The 20,918-nt window shown below is 50.4% G+C and overlaps 1 protein-coding gene across 5 annotated transcripts in view; it reads left to right on the top strand.

The window, feature by feature from the left end:
• Positions 1-20,918, top strand: part of ST3GAL3 (ST3 beta-galactoside alpha-2,3-sialyltransferase 3) — a 184,037-nt gene that overhangs the window by 139,501 nt on the left and 23,618 nt on the right. For all 5 annotated transcript variants that reach the window (XM_069981268.1, XM_069981267.1, XM_069981271.1 and 2 more), the window contains one exon: positions 14,603-14,697. In XM_069981268.1, coding sequence (XP_069837369.1) covers positions 14,603-14,697 — 95 coding nt within the window. The remainder of the gene's footprint in view (positions 1-14,602; positions 14,698-20,918) is intronic.

Genomic DNA, 20,918 nt, shown 5'->3' with positions numbered 1-20,918 from the left:
AGGTGGTGGTGCACTGTTCTGTGTCCTTGTACAGGGGAGGTGGTGGTGAATTGTTCTGCGTGTGTAGGTGGAGAGGTGGCGATGCACTGTGTTCTTGTGCGGGGTAGATTGTGGTGCAGTGTTCTGTGTTCTCATATGGGGTAGGTGGTGGTGCACTATTCTGTGTTCTCATACAGGAGAGGTGGCAGTGCACTGTGTTCTCGTACAGGGTAGATGGTGGTGCAGTGTTCTGTGTTCTCGTATGGGATAGATAGCGGTGCACTATTCTGTGTCCTTGTACTGGGGAGGTGGTGGTGCACTGTTCTGTGTCCTCATACAGGGGAGGTAGCGGTGCACTGTTCTGCGTGTGTAGGTGGAGAGGATGGTCATGGAGCATTGTCTGTGCTTTCATCCATAACTAGTTAATCTCTTTAGCTTTGGTCTCTTTAGTTCAGGATCCAAGATATTTTGTCTGCCAGAAAGCTCATGCATCTTTGTCTTGTCCTAGTCACTTGCTTTACTCTTTGTTTGCTGAGAAAATTCCGTTGTTGAAAAAACTGCATTCACCTCCTAAGCCAAGAAGTGCTCCCCGCCATATGCAGTCAACCACCCAGATCTATCCTCATAACTGATCAGTGATCTGCGGAGAGGGCGCCAGGCATTTCAGCTATTTACCTTTTATGCCACCAACAACCCATGCAGTGCTGATGGCAGGTTCAGTGGAAAAATAGCTCAAATGCCTGGAAACTCATTGTGGAGTGAAACCCAACCAGCCTTACAAGCCTGACGAAATATCATCATTATCATCTATGTGTGAAGAAATAAATGATGATGTATTCCACCCTGTGATCTGAGGTGAGGACGTGATTCAAAGAGATCATAAACCTGTCTACACCAGATGAAGCTATCCAGGCTGATGTCTGTATTCTGTTTGTTTTTTACAGAATTTAGAACATCACTAAATACATATATCAGTGATCAAGACACAAGCCCCCACGGAGCGTTTGTGTCCACTCCCTGTTAATAATCTAGTGTATTTTGTAGACCATTTAGCCTCAGGTTATTCTGTCTTTTTAAGTTTTTATTTATCCTTTGTACAAAAATCTTTGAACCAACAGGTCAGCACGTTTATCAACGCCCAAGAGTGTACATACTGGATAGGGCAGTATCTAAAAAAAATGTGATTCAGAAAGAAGACCGTAATTGGTGTCTGGTCCAGTAAAGTAATGCAAACTTTAACATCAATGAATTGGTGCAGTCTAATTCCTGAAATGTACAAAATATAACTACTATAATACTGCCTCCTATGTACAAGAATATAACTACTATAATACTGTCCCTATGTACAAGAATATAACTACTATAATACTGCCTCATATGTACAAGAATATAACTACTATAATACTGCTTCCTATATACAAGAATATAACTACTATAATACTGCCCCTATATACAGGAATATAACTACTATAATATTGCCCCCTATATACAAGAATATAACTACTATAATACTGCTCCTATGTACAAGAATATAACTACTATAATACTGCTCCTATGTACAAGAATATAACTACTATAAGGCCATGTTCACATGGCGTAAGAGACCAACCGGGTCATGGAGCGGCTGTTCTCTGAAAAGATCATCCGGGCCGGTACTGCAGTACCGGCCGGATGATCTTTCCTGCCGCAAAGCACATCAGCGCACGCTTGCATCAGAACTCCCCATAGCACACTATGAAGCAAACGGCCGGAGCCGCTTGCTCCATAGTGTGCACTGACTTGGCTTCCTACGGCCGCTATTCACTGAATAGCGGCCGCAGAAAACTGACATGTCAGTTCTTTGCGGCGCCACGAGGGGATCCCATAGAAAGTAAGGTAATGTAAGGTAACGATTGCAACAACGGCCATACTTTTATGAAAACATACGTTGTGTGAACATAGCCTAATACTGCTCCTATATACAAGAATATAACTACTATAATACTGCTCCTATATACAAGAATATAACTACTATAATACTGCTCCTATACACAGGAATATATCTACTATAATACTGCTCCTATGTACAAGAATATAACTACTATAATACTGCCCCTATGTACAAAAATATAACTACTATAATACTGCTCCAAGAATATAACTACTATAATACTGCCTCCTATATACAAGAATATAACTACTATAATACTGCTCCAATATACAAGAATATAACTACTATAATACACGGACTGGAGAGAAAGGAACGGCTGCACATCCCATCTATGGCTGATACTAATGCTGCTAGGCCTATATTAAAAATCAACACCAGAGTGTCTGTATATGATTTGATCAAGCCATAATAGCCCTATACGCTAACTCCACACCATGTCGGTCAGTGACCACCGCCTCCGCAAAGCGTGCACGTGCAGGAAAGGGGGGCCATGGTACGGCCCTGCAACCCCCTAGCGGCATTAGTATCAGCCATAGATGGGATGTGCAGCCATTCCTTTCTCTACAGTCCGTGTTTTACAGTTCTTCCTCTCTGAACAGCTCGCACTCCTTCATAAGACCCACATGACCAAAATCAGCAGGATATGCCTGTGCTCACATGTCAGTACCTTCCCCATTCTGTGAGAGCAGCAGTGGTAAGTGTAATACCCAGGGCCGCCATCAGAAATTTCGGGGCCCCATACAGCCGGAGTGTCTGGGCCCCCCCTTAACAAAAAAAAACATGGGACATATTTTTGACTGATGTCTTTGAAGAAACTGGGGGCTGTGGGATAATTCTGGAAAGCTGGGTCTCTTTGGATACATCCCACGCCAGCCAACTTCCGTGCACTATTAATTAAAATAAAAACGATGGAACCCAAGGGCCAGGGCCCGTTTTAGGTAAAATGTGGCCCTGGGCACAATTTAAAAGTGGGGTCCCAAGTGCTTAGACATTAAACCACTACACAGTCATAGCTAAATAAAGAAGGTGGTCTGAGAGGAGTGTTGCTGGGGTCTTAAAAGATCAGGAGCACAAACCCCCTACATATGGCCACAAAATATGTCTACGCATTGGTACCAAATAATACTGCTGGTATGTGGGGGCAGACAGGGTGCAGGGAGCAGGGATGAGGGGGCAGACAGGGTGCAGGGATGTGGGGGCAGACAGGGTGCAGGGATCAGGGATGGGGGGTCAGACAGGGTGCAGGGATGTGGGGGCAGACAGGGTGCAGGGATCAGGGATGGGGGGTCAGACAGGGTGCAGGGATGTGGGGGCAGACAGGGTGCAGGGATCAGGGATGTGGGGGGCAGACAGGGATCAGGGATCAGGGATGGGGGGCAGGGATCAGGGATGGGGGGGCAGACAGGGTGCAGGGATCAGGGATGAGGGGGCAGACAGGGTGCAGGGATCAGGGATGAGGGGGCAGGGATCAGGGATGGGGGGGCAGACAGGGTGCAGGGATCAGGGATGAGGGGGCAGACAGGGTGCAGGGATCAGGGATGAGGGGGCAGACAGGGTGCAGGGATCAGGGATGGGGGGGCAGACAGGGTGCAGGGATCAGGGATGAGGGGGCAGACAGGGTGCAGGGATCAGGGATGAGGGGGCAGGGATCAGGGATGGGGGGCAGGGATCAGGGATGGGGGGGCAGACAGGGTGCAGGGATCAGGGATGTGGGGGCAGACAGGGTGCAGGGATCAGGGATGAGGGGGCAGACAGGGTGCAGGGATCAGGGATGAGGGGGCAGACAGGGTGCAGGGATCAGGGATGAGGGGGCAGGGATCAGGGATGGGGGGCAGGGATCAGGGATGGGGGGGCAGACAGGGTGCAGGGATCAGGGATGTGGGGGCAGACAGGGTGCAGGGATCAGGGATGGGGGGTTAGACAGGGTGCAGGGATCAGGGATGGGGGGAGGGATCAGGGATGGGGGGGCAGACAGGGTGCAGGGATGTGGGGGCAGACAGGGTGCAGGGATCAGGGATGAGGGGGCAGACAGGGTGCAGGGATGTGGGGGCAGACAGGGTGCAGGGATCAGGGATGGGGGCAGACAGGGTGCAGGGATCAGGGATGAGGGGGCAGACAGGGTGCAGGGATCAGGGATGTGGGGGCAGACAGGGTGCAGGGATGTGGGGGCAGACAGGGTGCAGGGATCAGGGATGTGGGGGCAGACAGGGTGCAGGGATGTGTGGGCAGACAGGGTGCAGGGATCAGGGATGGGGGGGGCAGACAGGGTGCAGGGATCAGGGATGGGGGGGGCAGACAGGGTGCAGGGATGTGGGGGCAGACAGGGTGCAGGGATCAGGGATGGGGGGCAGACAGGGTGCAGGGATGTGGGGGCAGACAGGGTGCAGGGATGTGGGGGCAGACAGGGTGCAGGGAGCAGGGATGTGGGGGCAGACAGGGTGCAGGGATCAGGGATGGGGGGGGCAGACAGGGTGCAGGGATCAGGGATGTGGGGGCAGACAGGGTGCAGGGATCAGGGATGTGGGGGCAGACAGGGTGCAGGGATGTGTGGGCAGACAGGGTGCAGGGATCAGGGATGTGGGGGCAGACAGGGTGCAGGGATCAGGGATGTGGGGGCAGACAGGGTGCAGGGATCAGGGATGTGGGGGCAGACAGGGTGCAGGGATCAGGGATGTGGGGGCAGACAGGGTGCAGGGATCAGGGATGTGGGGGCAGACAGGGTGCAGGGATGTGGGGGCAGACAGGGTGCAGGGAGCAGGGATGTGGGGGCAGACAGGGTGCAGGGATCAGGGATGGGGGGGCAGACAGGGTGCAGGGAGCAGGGATGTGGGGGCAGACAGGGTGCAGGGATCAGGGATGAGGGGCAGACAGGGTGCAGGGATCAGGGATGTGGGGGCAGACAGGGTGCAGGGAGCAGGGATGTGGGGCAGACAGGGTGCAGGGATCAGGGATGTGGGGGCAGACAGGGTGCAGGGATGTGGGGTCAGACAGGGTGCAGGGAGCAGGGATGGGGGGGGCAGACAGGGATCAGGGATGTGGGGGCAGACAGGGTGCAGGGAGCAGGGATGTGGGGGCAGACAGGGTGCAGGGATCAGGGATGTGGGGGCAGACAGGGTGCAGGGAGCAGGGATGTGGGGGCAGACAGGGTGCAGGGATCAGGGATGTGGGGGCAGACAGGGTGCAGGGATCAGGGATGTGGGGGCAGACAGGGTGCAGGGAGCAGGGATGGGGGGTTAGACAGGGTGCAGGGATCAGGGATGAGGGGGCAGACAGGGTGCAGGGAGCAGGGATGTGGGGGCAGACAGGGTGCAGGGATCAGGGATGAGGGGGCAGACAGGGTGCAGGGATCAGGGATGGGGGGGCAGACAGGGTGCAGGGATCAGGGATGAGGGGGCAGACAGGGTGCAGGGATCAGGGATGAGGGGGCAGACAGGGTGCAGGGATCAGGGATGGGGGGCAGACAGGGTGCAGGGATCAGGGATGTGGGGGCAGACAGGGTGCAGGGATCAGGGATGAGGGGCAGACAGGGTGCAGGGATCAGGGATGTGGGGGCAGACAGGGTGCAGGGAGCAGGGATGTGGGGCAGACAGGGTGCAGGGATCAGGGATGTGGGGGCAGACAGGGTGCAGGGATCAGGGATGTGGGGGCAGACAGGGTGCAGGGATCAGGGATGTGGGGGCAGACAGGGTGCAGGGAGCAGGGATGGGGGGTTAGACAGGGTGCAGGGATCAGGGATGAGGGGGCAGACAGGGTGCAGGGAGCAGGGATGTGGGGGCAGACAGGGTGCAGGGATCAGGGATGAGGGGGCAGACAGGGTGCAGGGATCAGGGATGGGGGGGCAGACAGGGTGCAGGGATCAGGGATGAGGGGGCAGACAGGGTGCAGGGATCAGGGATGAGGGGGCAGACAGGGTGCAGGGATCAGGGATGGGGGGCAGACAGGGTGCAGGGATCAGGGATGTGGGGGCAGACAGGGTGCAGGGATCAGGGATGAGGGGCAGACAGGGTGCAGGGATCAGGGATGTGGGGGCAGACAGGGTGCAGGGAGCAGGGATGTGGGGCAGACAGGGTGCAGGGATCAGGGATGTGGGGGCAGACAGGGTGCAGGGATGTGGGGTCAGACAGGGTGCAGGGAGCAGGGATGTGGGGGCAGACAGGGTGCAGGGAGCAGGGATGGGGGGGGCAGACAGGGATCAGGGATGTGGGGGCAGACAGGGTGCAGGGATGTGGGGGCAGACAGGGATCAGGGATGGGGGGTCAGACAGGGTGCAGGGATCAGGGATGTGGGGGCAGACAGGGTGCAGGGAGCAGGGATGTGGGGGCAGACAGGGTGCAGGGATCAGGGATGGGGGGTCAGACAGGGTGCAGGGAGCAGGGATGTGGGGGCAGACAGGGTGCAGGGATGTGGGGGCAGACAGGGTGCAGGGAGCAGGGATGTGGGGGCAGACAGGGTGCAGGGATCAGGGATGTGGGGCAGACAGGGTGCAGGGATCAGGGATGTGGGGGCAGACAGGGTGCAGGGATGTGGGGGCAGACAGGGTGCAGGGAGCAGGGATGTGGGGGCAGACAGGGTGCAGGGATGTGGGGGCAGACAGGGTGCAGGGATCAGGGATGGGGGGTCAGACAGGGTGCAGGGTGCAGGGATGTGGGGGCAGACAGGGTGCAGGGAGCAGGGATGTGGGGGCAGACTGTATAGAGTTCCATGTCAAAAACCCCACTTACTCTAACGCCACCAGAAATAAAGGACAGACACAGTGCTTACTTTGCTGGGTGATGGTCGGCCACAGCTTTTATTTAACCCTTTTATAACCGTTACTAACCACGGGCACTGGAGTGCCCAACAACCTAAGGGGTAGCCTCGGGGTGCCACCGGCGGACTCCCACCGTACACGTACGACAGCTATTCCCCAGAACTGCCAAACAGGTTTTTTCCCGCTGCTGTGACTTATATATTCAAAATTCCTTTATGTATAATTTTTATTATTATTTTTTTTTTTTTTTTTTTTTTTAATATATATATGTAACAAACATTTCCAGGGAGGGAGGGTGGGAAACCGCTCCAGAGAAGGCAGGTCAGTGAAAAAGCGCGGGCCAGCTAGGTGTTATATAGGGGGGAGGGGAGATCTGCCCACGAACCCATTGATTGGCCCAAAAAACCCGGGGCTAAAAGGTATTGGCCTCCTAACAGCCCAGTTATCCCAAAGGGGGAGGGGGAACAGAGGTGTAACATTAAGGGAGCTATTAACCCCTTCCTGGTGGCCCCATACGATCCCAGCTAAGGAGCGCATGGAGGGATCTCCTCATACAGTCAGGCTTCACCCATTCCTATGCGGACGGGTGCTGTTCAGACAGGGTGCAGGGAGCAGGGATGTGGGGGCAGACAGGGATCAGGGATGGGGGGGGCAGACAGGGTGCAGGGATCAGGGATGGGGGGCAGACAGGGTGCAGGGAGCAGGGATGTGTGGGCAGACAGGGTGCAGGGAGCAGGGATGTGGGGGCAGACAGGGTGCAGGGATCAGGGATGGGGGGTCAGACAGGGTGCAGGGATCAGGGATGTGGGGGCAGACAGGGTGCAGGGATCAGGGATGTGGGGCAGACAGGGTGCAGGGATCAGGGATGTGGGGGCAGACAGGGTGCAGGGATCAGGGATGTGGGGGCAGACAGGGTGCAGGGATGTGGGGGCAGACAGGGTGCAGGGATGAGGGGGCAGACAGGGTGCAGGGATCAGGGATGGGGGGTCAGACAGGGTGCAGGGATGTGGGGGCAGACAGGGTGCAGGGATCAGGGATGTGGGGGCAGACAGGGTGCAGGGATCAGGGATATTGGGGCTGACAGGGTGCAATATACCCCAGCACACATGCACACATCATCCCCCCCAGCACACATCATCCCCCCCCCCAGCACACATCCCCCCCCAGCACACACCCCCCCCAGCACACATCATCCCCCCCAGGTCACATCATCCCCCCCAGCACACATCATCCCCCCCAGCACACATCCCCCCCAGCACACATCCCCCCCCAGCACACATCATCCCCCCCAGCACACATCCCCCCCCAGCACACATCCCCCCCCCAGCACACATCCCCCCCCCAGCACACATCCCCCCCCAGCACACATCATCCCCCCCAGCACACATCATCCCCCCCCAGCACACATCATCCCCCCCCCAGCACACATCATCCCCCCCAGCACACATCATCCCCCCCAGCACACATCATCCCCCCCCCCCCAGCACACATCCCCCCCCCAGCACACATCCCCCCAGCACACATCATCCCCCCCAGCACACATCATCCCCCCCAGCACACATAATCCCCCCCAGCACACATCCCCCCCAGCACACATCCCCCCCAGCACACATCATCCCCCCCAGCACACATCCCCCCCCAGCACACATCCCCCCCAGCACACATCCCCCCCCCCAGCACACATCCCCCCCCAGCACACATCATCCCCCCCAGCACACATCCCCCCCCAGCACACATCCCCCCCCAGCACACATCATCCCCCCCCCAGCACACATCATCCCCCCCCAGCACACATCATCCCCCCCCCAGCACACATCCCCCCCCAGCACACATCATCCCCCCCCAGCACACATCATCCCCCCCAGCACACATCATCCCCCCCCCAGCACACATCATCCCCCCCAGCACACATCATCCCCCCCAGCACACATCCCCCCCCAGCACACATCCCCCCCCAGCACACATCATCCCCCCCAGCACACATCCCCCCCCAGCACACATCACCCCCCCCCCCCAGCACACATCATCCCCCCCAGCACACATCATCCCCCCCAGCACACATCATCCCCCCCAGCACACATCCCCCCCCAGCACACATCCCCCCCCCAGCACACATCATCCCCCCCAGCACACATCCCCCCCCAGCACACATCACCCCCCCCCCCCAGCACACATCATCCCCCCCAGCACACATCATCCCCCCCCAGCACACATCATCCCCCCCAGCACACATCCCCCCCCCAGCACACATCCCCCCCCAGCACACATCATCCCCCCCAGCACACATCCCCCCCCAGCACACATCACCCCCCCCCCCCAGCACACATCATCCCCCCCAGCACACATCATCCCCCCCAGCACACATGATTACACACACATCTACACTTACTTGCTGGGAAGCTCCAGGACCCACGTGCTTCCTGTTTTCCTCCTGCTCCTCACACAGCGGCTCCGGCCCCTCCCCCTTCTCCTCCGAGGGGCCCGGGGGAGTGAGGAAGAGGAGGGGGCCCAGGGAGAGTGAGGAGGAGGCCCTGTGTCTTCCTGCCTGTGCGGTACAGCTGTCAGGCTTACACACAGGTAGGCTGGGCTGCCGGGCCCCCCTGGATGCTAGTTTTAGCCCGGGCCCCTGACAGCTGTACCGCCAATACTGCCCTGATGGCGGCCCTGGTAATACCATATCCATACTTGTGTCGTATGGGGGCAGCCTTCCCTGCCGGTGGTGCTGGCCGGGTTCTGGTGGGGCTTTTTGGGTCTGGTCCTGTGACATGGGGGTTGCAGGGCCGTTCCATGGCCTCCCTTCCCTGCACGCTTTGCGGGGGTGGCTGTCACTGACCGACACAGTGTGGAGTTAGTGTAGGGACCCGTGTGAACCAGGGGACCTTCACGTTGGTACACGGGCTATTATGGCTTGATCAAATCATATACATACAATCTGGTGTTGATTTTTAATATAGGCCTAGCTGCATTAGTATCAGCCATAGATGTGTAGCTGTTCCTTTCTCTCCAGTCCGTGTATAACTACTATAATACTGCCCCTATATACAGGAATATAACTACTATAATACAGACAAGGAGGGAAAATAGCGCTGCACCTCACACCTATGGCTGATACTAATGCTTCTCAGCTACATTTAAAAACCAACTCCAGGATGTTGGTATATAATTTGATCAAACCATATTGCCCCATGTACCAGCGTGCAGGTCTCCTGGCTCACATGGGTCCCTAAACTAACTCACCACAGTGTCAGTCAGCGACCGCCAACCCTGCAAGGCGTGCACAAACAGAAAAGGGAGGCCATAGAACGGCCCTGCAACCCCACTGTCACAGGACCAATGCCCAAAGGCCCCCCAAAAACAGTGTATAACTACTATAATACTGCTCCTATATACAAGAATATAACTACTATAATACTGCCCCTATATAAAAAAAAATATACTGTAATACTGCTCCTATGTACAAGAATATAACTATTATAATACTGCCCCTATGTACAAGTTAGAGTATAACTACTTCATATATTAATATAAATACTTCCCAGTGTGTTCAAGAATATTAACATATTTGTACCAGGATCAGTCAACAGCAGCCATTATGAAACATACTGCCGAGTCCCTGCTGCAGTACTAAACATTATAAATGTCAAGGACAATATTAGGTTATAGAATCACTTGTTATATAGGTGGTAACTTTATTCTTCCAGTCTCTTCCTTCAGGGTAATTATTATTCTATAATGCGGCACGTTTCAGGGCTTGATCAGGCGACAGTAATTAAATATAATTAGCAGGATAAATGATGACTCCACCTTTACTGGAGACTGCGGGAACAGTCCTGTGTGGTCCCTGGGAGAAAGTAACACCAGTTTGTTCTGTACACAAACTATCAGGGGTCTGCACAGGGAGGTGTATGAGCTACAGGACTGACACTGCTGCCCCCAGATTTTAATGTACCTTACTATTAGATTGAAAATACAGCTGTTTTTTTCTTTTTCTTTGTAATTATTTTACAGTCGTATTTTGCCTGTATTTTATTGTGTGTGAACATAGCCTTAGGATTTATTAGTAGTATGGTTTTATATTATGATCCCCCCTCTTATGTAACCGGTATAGGCAGCCAGTTCAGTTGTCTCCTTCAGGGCTGTGGTGTTTGTTGGACCCTACAGTTATAAGAGATGACACCGGCTATGGTTGCAGCATGGCTTCACTATGGCTACGCTGTGGCTTTTTGTAGCGCTATCGAGCTACCCTGTACAGCAAAGCAATACATTGGCCCGCATGTAAGGTAGTAATCACATTCAAAGAAAAAAAATCCATGAAGATTATGACCAGTAAAGCTCTTTGTGCAAGAAAGTAGCCATCCTTTTTCTAAACCTGGATAACTCCTTTAATGACGTTGCAGCATTCGGCTCTGATGGCCGTCATGCAGGAGGGGTGACTGCACCAGACTCGTGAGCTGACCACCGCAATGTCGCTTAAAGGGAAAGAACATTCAAAGAGGGGTGTTTTGTGGAGCTGCCAGTCAGGTGAATCGGTGCATTTGGGGGCTTGGGACCACCCCTAGTGCACCAAGCAGGCTCATTTACATAATTTTATTTTTGCCCATATCTTGAGAATGGGGCAAACAGGGAGCGGGTAAAGGGTTTTGATCATGGTGACCTGGGCTACGTCACCAGGTTAGTATGCCCAGACCTTGTGATAGAGTGACTTTACATTGGTATTCCTATTGGGGACAAGGACCAATTTGAGTAAGTACAGTGCAATGGACTATGTTGGTGCTATACAGTATGAATAACAAAAAAAGTTATTATAAGGGTGCCTTCACAAACACCGGATCCGCAACGGATTTCGTGAGGTGAATTCACAGTGAAATCTGCTGCGGATAGAGTGCCAGTTCATCCCTATGAAAATACATCACCGGAGCATACATCACCTGCTCCCCGCTACGGCTTGCTTCGGGGGTTTACGGCGTCTGCTCGTCCCGCTCAGCCAATCAGTGCGCTGTCCTGCCGCAGCCACTGTTTGGCTGGGTGGGGCGTCCAGCCGAGGACCCCCAAAGCAAAGGAGCGGGGAGCAGGTGATGTATGCTCCGGCCGGGGAGGGGGGTTAACTTACATACAGTGGGATGTCATTGTGTTCTCACAGGGATGAACTGGCTCCGGATCCGCAGCGGATTTCACTGCAAATTTGCAGCGTCAAATCTGCTGCGGATCAGGTGTGTGTGTGAAGGCACCCTAAATCCAAAACACATCACCCATGAACACTGGGTTTTAGAGATTAGAACAATATGGTTGGTGTGAATGCAGAGGAGCATCATAGGTAAATAATGGCACTGTAGATTACTATCGCTCTTTGATGCTGAATATGGTTATTATGTAAATTACCACCATAGGTGGTAGGTAGACGAATCTAACTTGGTGAAAGTCCCCTATTGCTTATGGGGCACTGAGGATGAAGGTACGTCTCTTAATTCCATCCTCTGTGCTGTTTCCGTGCAGTGTGTAGTGTAATCCTGCATCTGGTAATGCTGCTTGGAGTACTGGATGTGGGGCTACCACCCCATAAGCACTAATCAGATCCCACAGCCGGCCCGTCCTTCTAATTATTATCAGTAAAGTGGGCCGGACGGGGGCTGATCAGTTCTCTGGGGGTGATGGCTCCAAACGGCCTTACTAGATGCAGGATTACAGTACTAACAGCACTGAGGTGTGGAGGATGAAGGTAACACACACATCTTCATCCTCGGTGCCCCGTGCACAAAAGAGAGCTATCAGCAGGTTAGGTTCATTAGTCTGTAGAGATGAGTGAACCTCGAGCATGCTCAAGTCCATCCGAACCCGAACGTTCGGTATTTGATTAGCGGTGGCTGCTGAAGTTGGATAAAGCCTTAAGGCTATGTGGAAAACATGGATATAGTCATTGGCTGTATCCAGGTTTTCCAGACAACCTTAGAGCTTTATCCAACTTCAGCAGCCACCGCTAATCAAATACCGAACGTTCGGGTTCGGATGGACTCGAGCATGCTTGAGGTTCGCTCATCTCTATTAGTTTCCCTTTAAATCCTTTCCAAGCACACAGCAACAGTGGTGCTCCTCAGAATACTAGGAGGTTGGGAGTGATGGAAGCATCCATTATGTATGATGATATTGGCTCTGTTGATGCCACGATTATGACGTGTTTTCATTGTATACGCTGCTATGCCCATAACCTTCAACAGCTACACAAGTGTGCCCTTCTAGGTCTGTTGTATCTGTTTGTGCCGACTATCAGGGGTTGTGTGAGGCTACATCCGGACAACGCGCGCCAGGCTGCGCTCTCACTGTAAACCGTCCTCACCATCGCTGTCTGTAGTTTGGCTGAGCTTAGTACATTACATTTTGGCACATTCCTCTGTTATACTTTGTTGGCGCATTCTCAATGATAGAGAAATTAACAGGGTGATGTGCCTCTTTTTCTCACATATCCCCCGCAGCAATATATATATATATATATATATATATATATATATATAAAAGTCCTGTAATGTGTGCGCCATAACATTCCCTCAATCACACACCAATGGGCCACCCTAAGGGCAGCGGTTATTGTTATAAGAGGAGGTAATAGAAGTTTCTGCCCCTTGGCTTGGTTCATAATGTGCTGTGCTCTTAAGTTAATGTAGTAATGTTCATGTTACATGCTGTATAATAAGGGGATGAATAATTTACGGCCTCGGTCCCTGCACCCTGGACAGAACTGATGCACTGGTGTCAGGTAATGTTCCTGTCCCAGGAGGAGAATGTAGGGTCGTAGTCACATTTCCACACGGGAAGCCCATGAGCGGCCAGGGCAGGAATGCTTTGTGCTCCCTTCATCAATTATTGAGCTTTCATTGTCGGCCTGACGTGCCGCAGCCTCCTCTTCATATGCCACCCAGCCAAAGTTACTGAAATGACAGGATGGATCCCCCGGGACGGCTTTGCGTCCGTGCTGAAGCTGCGTCTTTGCATGGTTTTCATGACCTTATCTGTGATAACACTGGGGACATCTGTCCAAACTCTGGCTGACTTCCTTGTAGCAAGCCATGTGTGACACAAGACTATAAATCAATGGAGAAGATGTGCGGCTGACTAATATTAAAGGGATTCCCCTGTTTTAGGGACATAGAGCTGAAACTTTGGAATATTAGTTCTGCAACTTTGCATTTGCTTTCCTGACCGTTGCTAAAGATATCTGCTTAGTGAACGAGGACAGTCCTGTCTTTAGGGTGGTATTACACGGAACGATTATCGTTCGAAAAATTGTTAAATCGTTCAGATTTGAACGATAATCATTTAGTGTAATAGCAGGCAACGTTTAAACGACTAACGAGAAATTGTTGATCGTTTAATAGGATCCGGACCTATTTTTATCGTTTGATCGTTCGCTCATCGTTCGCATATCGTTCGGTGGAATAAGAATTCACAGCTGAAACGTACGCAATAGCAACGACTAAACGACCGCAAGAACGATCATAAATAACGATCATCGTTTCGTGTACTTGGGCGAACGATTTTGGGTCGTTTGCCTTAGCGGTTTAAGATCGTTTATCGTTAGTCGTCTGTACTTCGTCTGTAGTTATATCCAGTGTTCTGTGTGAAACATATGGGCTGCACATATCTTATTGTTTTCCCGGACACCCAGGGCTGCATCCAACTTCTTCAGACATCGGTATTTAAATGCCGAACGATCGGTCTGGAGCATGCTGGAGTTGTGCTCAAATCTAATTGTTACGTTTCGGTCTAGGGTCCGGGGTGTCTCGGCCACTGAGCATTGTCTGGACTAGATATAATTGCACAGTATCATGATGGGTTCTACATGTGTGGTAGATCTGTAATATACGTTTTGTGCTGTTATGCTGGATTATTCGAAATCTTCCTCCTGTTAAGATGTGATGGGTTAATTTTATTCTTTTCTCTATGACTTGTAGGTTCTCAAGACCAGCACCAATGTTTCTTGATGATTCTTTCAGAAAATGGGGAAAAATCAGGGAATATTTGCCTCCATTCGGAATTAAGGGACAAGGTAATATACATATGGTATCTAGTTCTTTTTTGTCTACCACACTCTGTACTTCGGTTACTAAGGAACTGATATATGAATGAGAAGCATTTGGAGAGTATTAAATTAGGTAGCACCAGCACAGGAGATAAGTATTACACAGTACCCATTAAAGGGGTTATCCAGCGCTACAAAAACATGGACACTTTTGCCCCACTCTTGTCTCCAGTTAAGGTGGGGTTTTGAAAGTCAGTTCCATTGAAGTAAATGGAGCTTAATTGCAAACCACACCTGAACTGGAGGCAAGAGTAGGGGGGAACGTGGCCATGTTTTTGTAGCCGCGGATAACCCCTTTAATATTACCAGGCTTATGTGATCAGCATTACAAGGCCTCATCATGTGATCAGCATTACCAGGCTTCATCATGTGATTAGCATTACCAGGCTTCATCATGTGATCAGCATTACCAGGCTTCATCATGTGATCAGGATTACCAGACCTCATGTGATCAGCATTACCAGGCTTCATCATGTGATTAGCATTACCAGGCTTCATCATGTGATCAGCATTACCAGGCTTCATCATGTGATCAGGATTACCAGACCTCATGTGATCAACATTACCAGGCTTCATCATGTGATCAGGATTACCAGACCTCATGTGATCAGCATTACCAGGCTTCATCATGTGATCAGCATTACCAGGCTTCATCATGTGATCAGCATTACCAGGCTTCATCATGTGATCAGTATTACCAGACCTTATCATGTGATCAGCATTACCAGGCTTTATTGGACTGTTTATGACAAGAAAATCACCTGTGATGAAGCCTGCTAATGCTGACCACATGGCAATTATTGATATTTGTGCCGGACCTTTGCACCAGGAGACACAGCTGGTTGGTGACAGCTTTGGATCTGTGCGTTCTTGTGGACACTGATGTTGATGATCTGGGCTGGTGATACATTTGACCATATCTGCCCCATGTCCCAGGCAGGCGATTACTCTGGCTTGTCCTGTCACATCTTCCCTATATTTCTGGTTATAGCTCCTGGCCTGTGATAACTTCACCCATGGTTCATCTCTTGGCTTGCTCCAACTCTTGTTCCACTTTTGCAATCATTTTCTATTGATTTCTCCTTGCATCATTGCAGTTAGTGAATGTAGTCCAGTTGTTAGCTTATACTCCATCCCACCTACTGTGACTAGTGCAAGGGTTGGAAGCCTGAGAGAAGCCATAACTCGGGGAGAACCCTTGTGCAGTCGCTGTTTACCAAACCGTGTCTCTTCAGCTGTTACAAAACTACCATTCCCATCAGCAGGCTGTCAGGGCTTGTTGGGAGTTGTAGTTTTGCAACAGCTGAAGAATCACAGGTTAAATAACACTGGCCTTCTCCCTACCGCCCGAGTCCCAGAGACCAGCATTTGGGAACTAACCTTAAACTTTATAAAGTTACTGATGGGACTCTTTAAAGAGGTTCTCCGAGGAAAATGAATTCTGGCCAGTGCTTGTGAGTCCCATTCCCCGCATCTTCCCACTCCCGTAGGAAATGACCACTCAGTATAGAGTCTATGCTGAGCGTCCATTTTCATTGGGAACGGGATGTCATTGGATGTTCTGAAAACACAGACAGCCATGCAGAGCGGGCGACCCGTCATCCAGCAGCAGTGGGGGGACAGGACAGGTAAGTTTACATAACTGACATGTCCCCCACAGCCTAGCAGCCTGGTATTCGTTTTTCCCAGACAACCTCTTTAGGCTCCTAACTCCTTGAATGGGGTCAGATGCGGTTGCTCTTGCCAGTCAGTAGCCCATGGCCACATGAAGACGTTACGTATTCTTGAAGCTCGAGGGATGTGCTTGATATGTCAGTTTTATTCAGCCAGCAGAGAGGTGATACCAGTAAATGTAGGATTTCTTCATGATCCAGATGTTCTTTCATCACTTGGCTGATTTGTAGTATAAATGATTTAGCACATTTCCGTCTGCAGAGTGACCTCCTCCGAGGGTTAAACCAACTGCAACTTTTCTGTATGTAAGAAGGGAAAAAAAACACAGTTGCCCCTTTCCCCAGCTCATGTTACCTGATCTGTTTGATCATTGTGACATGGCTACTCTTACACTCGGTCACCCTGGGTGAGCGGCATTTGTTTACCTGCAGTGTAACCAAGCGGAACTGTCTTCACAATCCAAGTCTTCTTTACCTTAACCTAATGCTGATGGTGGATGTGGATTGTCCATCCGTGCACACATGGAAACCTTATGAGATACATTGTCCACGACAATCATTGTCTACTAAGAACACAATGCTGGCAGCCATGCAAGTGATGGAGACAACTATGTTGTGTCATTGTACATCGAGTCTCTACAAAGATAAAGGTCCCATAAACTCAACCTGTTGGTTTTACGGGGGACAAGAGGCAGTCAAAGCAACCACCCAGAGATCCATCTGCTCATTCGGATCATGAGAGGAACAGTCTCTTCCTTCCGCTTACACTGAGATTGTTATTCCCTTCATGGTAATGTTTGTCATATGCTTCCTATAGTACTTACCCTTTCCTCGATCCTATTGGCTTGGATGATGTCAACCAACAAAGCCTGGCTAATACATCCATGATGTCCCTCATGTTAGAGTTGAACTGGTTAGATAGTATGGATCTCATATGGCATGGCTTGAAAAATAGCCTGGGGGAAAAAAAAAACCTGGACACGGTTTTTGTCCTCTAAGATGTGTCCATCGCACTGAAATACCACTGTTAACAACGTTAAAAAAATCTGAGCGTGAACTTGCCTGAATAGTCTTGAGGTCTCATGACATCCGTGCAAGGGTTAACTTCTGTTTTTATAGGGGGAGCCCCATAGCTGATTATATTAAGAGGAGATGTTGACCACCATGTCTCTGAACTCTGCTGCTTGGCAGATGTTCCAGGTACCATTTTATTAAAGAAAACTTCTCAAATAGACAGAAGAATCTGTTCTGGCGATGTTTGCAAGTACATTGTTCACAACAGGGTTTGTTCTCATAATCCAGATCCTCTGTAGACCGTATGTTCTTGATTAGGTTCATTGGTCCGTCCAGATGAGTTTCATACTGCGCTTGGCTAGGAGCAATGAAAGAACCCATTATAAGAGTAGAAGATGACGTTCCTGGGTATGTGAGCTTATGTATTAAAAACAGTGTTGTAAATGGGGAGAAGGGAGTAACCCGCTGTCAGATATTCCTGGTACCAGTTATATCCCTGAAGAAGAAAGGATCAAGAACATATAAATGAAACATGTCTGATTTACCCCTGACCACCACCATTTGTTAAAGGAACCTTTCCTAAACATTGGATGTTTGATTGGTCCCATTTAACCTAAAGGTGGTCATACAGCTTCATAATCTGTTGGATGAACAATTGTAATTTAGTGAAAATGGTGCCGAGGATGAAGGTTAGAAAGATTCTTCATTCAGCCCTATTGGAACATAACAGCAGGACAGAGTCTTCTTACCCATCCCTTTAACTTCAGTTTCTGGTAGCTTTGCTGCATTGACATGCAAGGTGCTTTCCATGGAAGCCAGGTGTTCAGAGCCTCATCCCCTGCTGCAAGGCATGTCATTGAAATACTTAAAAGAAACTACACTACTCATAATAAGTTATGGATATTTGACTAGTGGGTGAAATTTATGGAAAGCATAAAAGTTCCCGCTCCAGTGATATTATATGGCGGGGCATATAAGTAGAAGCAGCAATGGTGATTTCCTTATCTTAAACAACTTATTGAAACAAAAACCAACACCAGTGGTGGGTATACCCCAATACCCCAATGTCACTGTCTCATACCCCAATACCCCAATGTCACTGTCTCTATATCTTGTCATGTGTCCTCGAGCATTAATTACAGCTTGACAATAACGTCTCATACTGTTCACAAGTTGCCTTATAGTCTTCTGAGGCATGGCATCCCAGTCATCTTGAAGGGCTGCCCTCAGGTCATTAATTTTCAGAGGTACAGAGTTATGAGTTCTGTATTGCCCAGACACACCTGCCCACACTGTAACACCACCACCACTAGACACACCTGCCCCCACTGTAACACCACCACCACTAGACACACCTGCCCACATTGTAACACCACCACCACTAGACACACCTGCCCACACTGTAACACCACCACCACTAGACACCACCTGCCTACACTGTAACACCACCACCACTAGACACACCTGCCCCCACTGTAACACCACCACCACTAGACACACCTGCCCACACTGTAACACCACCACTACTAGACACACCTGCCCACACTGTAACACCACCACCACTAGACACACCTGCCCACACTGTAACACCACAACCACCACTAGACACACCTGCCCACACTGTAACACCACCACCACTAGACACACCTGCCCACACTGTAACACCACCATCAAGCACCACCTGACAAGCCAAATATCCTTAACGTTTTTTGAGTAGTGTAAATGCAAGTCTGGAGCCAGCCATGAGTTAGCACAGATCTTGTCCCTGTCCCTCATTCCGTACCTTGCGCTGACGCGGCGCTGCTGTAATGTCGTGTAATTACAGTGACCGGATTTCCTGAATAATAGCGCATACAAGCAGCATTGACATTTCCAGTCCACATGGAGCCTTACAACCGTCTTGTCTCGCTGCCAAAATTCTGCTCAGCCGCTGCCATTCATGTCAGCTCTAACATTTACTAAATGTCTCACATGAAAGTAGAAACAATTAGAGCTTGTCTGCGATTTCCAGCGAGGGCTGAGTGTAATTACCGTTACATTTTTCTGATGGTTTGTGCCGTCCACATCGCATGCGGAGACGAACAATGCTGCGTTTGGGTTGCCTCTCTGTCAGTGTGCGTGCCACTGAGACTTCATTCTTTACCAGCCAACGTGTGAGGAGCTGCCAGACACGTGTCAGGGGCTTCTGTGCTGCTCAACACTGGAGGCTTGTTGTCACTGAAGGTCGATTGTGTTTATGCCATATAGCGCACAGTAGGGATGCAATGCAGACAGCCATTTCAGACCTAAGTTCTGTGATTTCTTATGATACCAGAAGATCTGTGTATTGGTCGGAGAAGGTGGAGGGGTAGCAGCTGCAGCTCGGCCTCTTCTTCTTGCATAGTATACAACATAATGTAGACTAAGGACAGGGTAACCTGGCTGTACAATGAGGATGATGATGTCATGACATTAACAAAATAACTCATCACCAGTTAGACCAATTTCACTTAGGGGCTATGACACCTTCCCACTTTACTTAAAATTATTCTGACATACTGTATACTGTGGTGTGCCCTAGACTTTATTAACCATGTGCACTTTTCTACACTTTTTAGTATATATGTGTAAATCCAATATAGTAAACGGAATCGACACTCACCGCCACTTGTTGTCTTCTTACTTTATTGTAGAATAAATGAAATTCATAACTGGAACAGATCTAGGTGAGGGAGGACAAACACAACACTCATACCAGCCACGGCAGTTTCGCGCACATGCGCGCTTCGTCACAGCTTGGCACAAAGTTTGCTGTCCGTTTAATGGATCCGTAAAACGAATGACTATACGGATGCATTTGTCTGCATCTTTTTTTCTATTGACGTACATTGTAAAAAGAAGGGTTAAAACTAGAGATTAGCGAATCGGGTTCGGGTTCGAGTCAATCCGAATCCGAACGTTTGGTATTTAATTAGCGGTGGCTGCTGAACTTGGATAAAGCTCTAAGGTTGTCTGGAAAACATGGATACAGCCAATGACTATATCCATGTTTTCCACATAGCCTTAGGGCTTTATCCAAGTTCAGCAGCCACCGCTAATCAAATGCCGAAAGTTCGGGTTCGGATTGACTCGAGCATGCTCATCTCTAGTTAAAACACATCTTTTTTTTTTTAGTGTACACAAAAACATTTTATAATGGAAGTCATTGGAAAAACGGATGCACACAAATTCATCCGTTTTTTCCATTAAACAGACAGCAAAAACACAGTGTGAACCCAGCCTTACCTAGATATATCGTGATGTATATCAGACAAAGTTTGAACTTTTTACAACGTATGGTATACCACAGTGACATAGCAGCAAAATGTGGTGTGAATGGGTTCTTGGGTGGCCGGACTATAGTTAGGCTATAGCAGCTGATTACTGGGGGTTTCAGCTGCCGGACATGCGTGCACATAAAAGATTCTGGATTTTACATTACCACGCTATAGATCCAATGTTAATCCAGGATAGAGCTCCACT

Source organism: Dendropsophus ebraccatus, chromosome 8 (assembly GCF_027789765.1).
Source record: "Dendropsophus ebraccatus isolate aDenEbr1 chromosome 8, aDenEbr1.pat, whole genome shotgun sequence".
Taxonomy (NCBI): Eukaryota; Metazoa; Chordata; class Amphibia; order Anura; family Hylidae; genus Dendropsophus; species Dendropsophus ebraccatus.
Note: the sequence above shows the minus strand (reverse complement) of the source record. Positions and strands in the feature narration are given on the sequence as shown.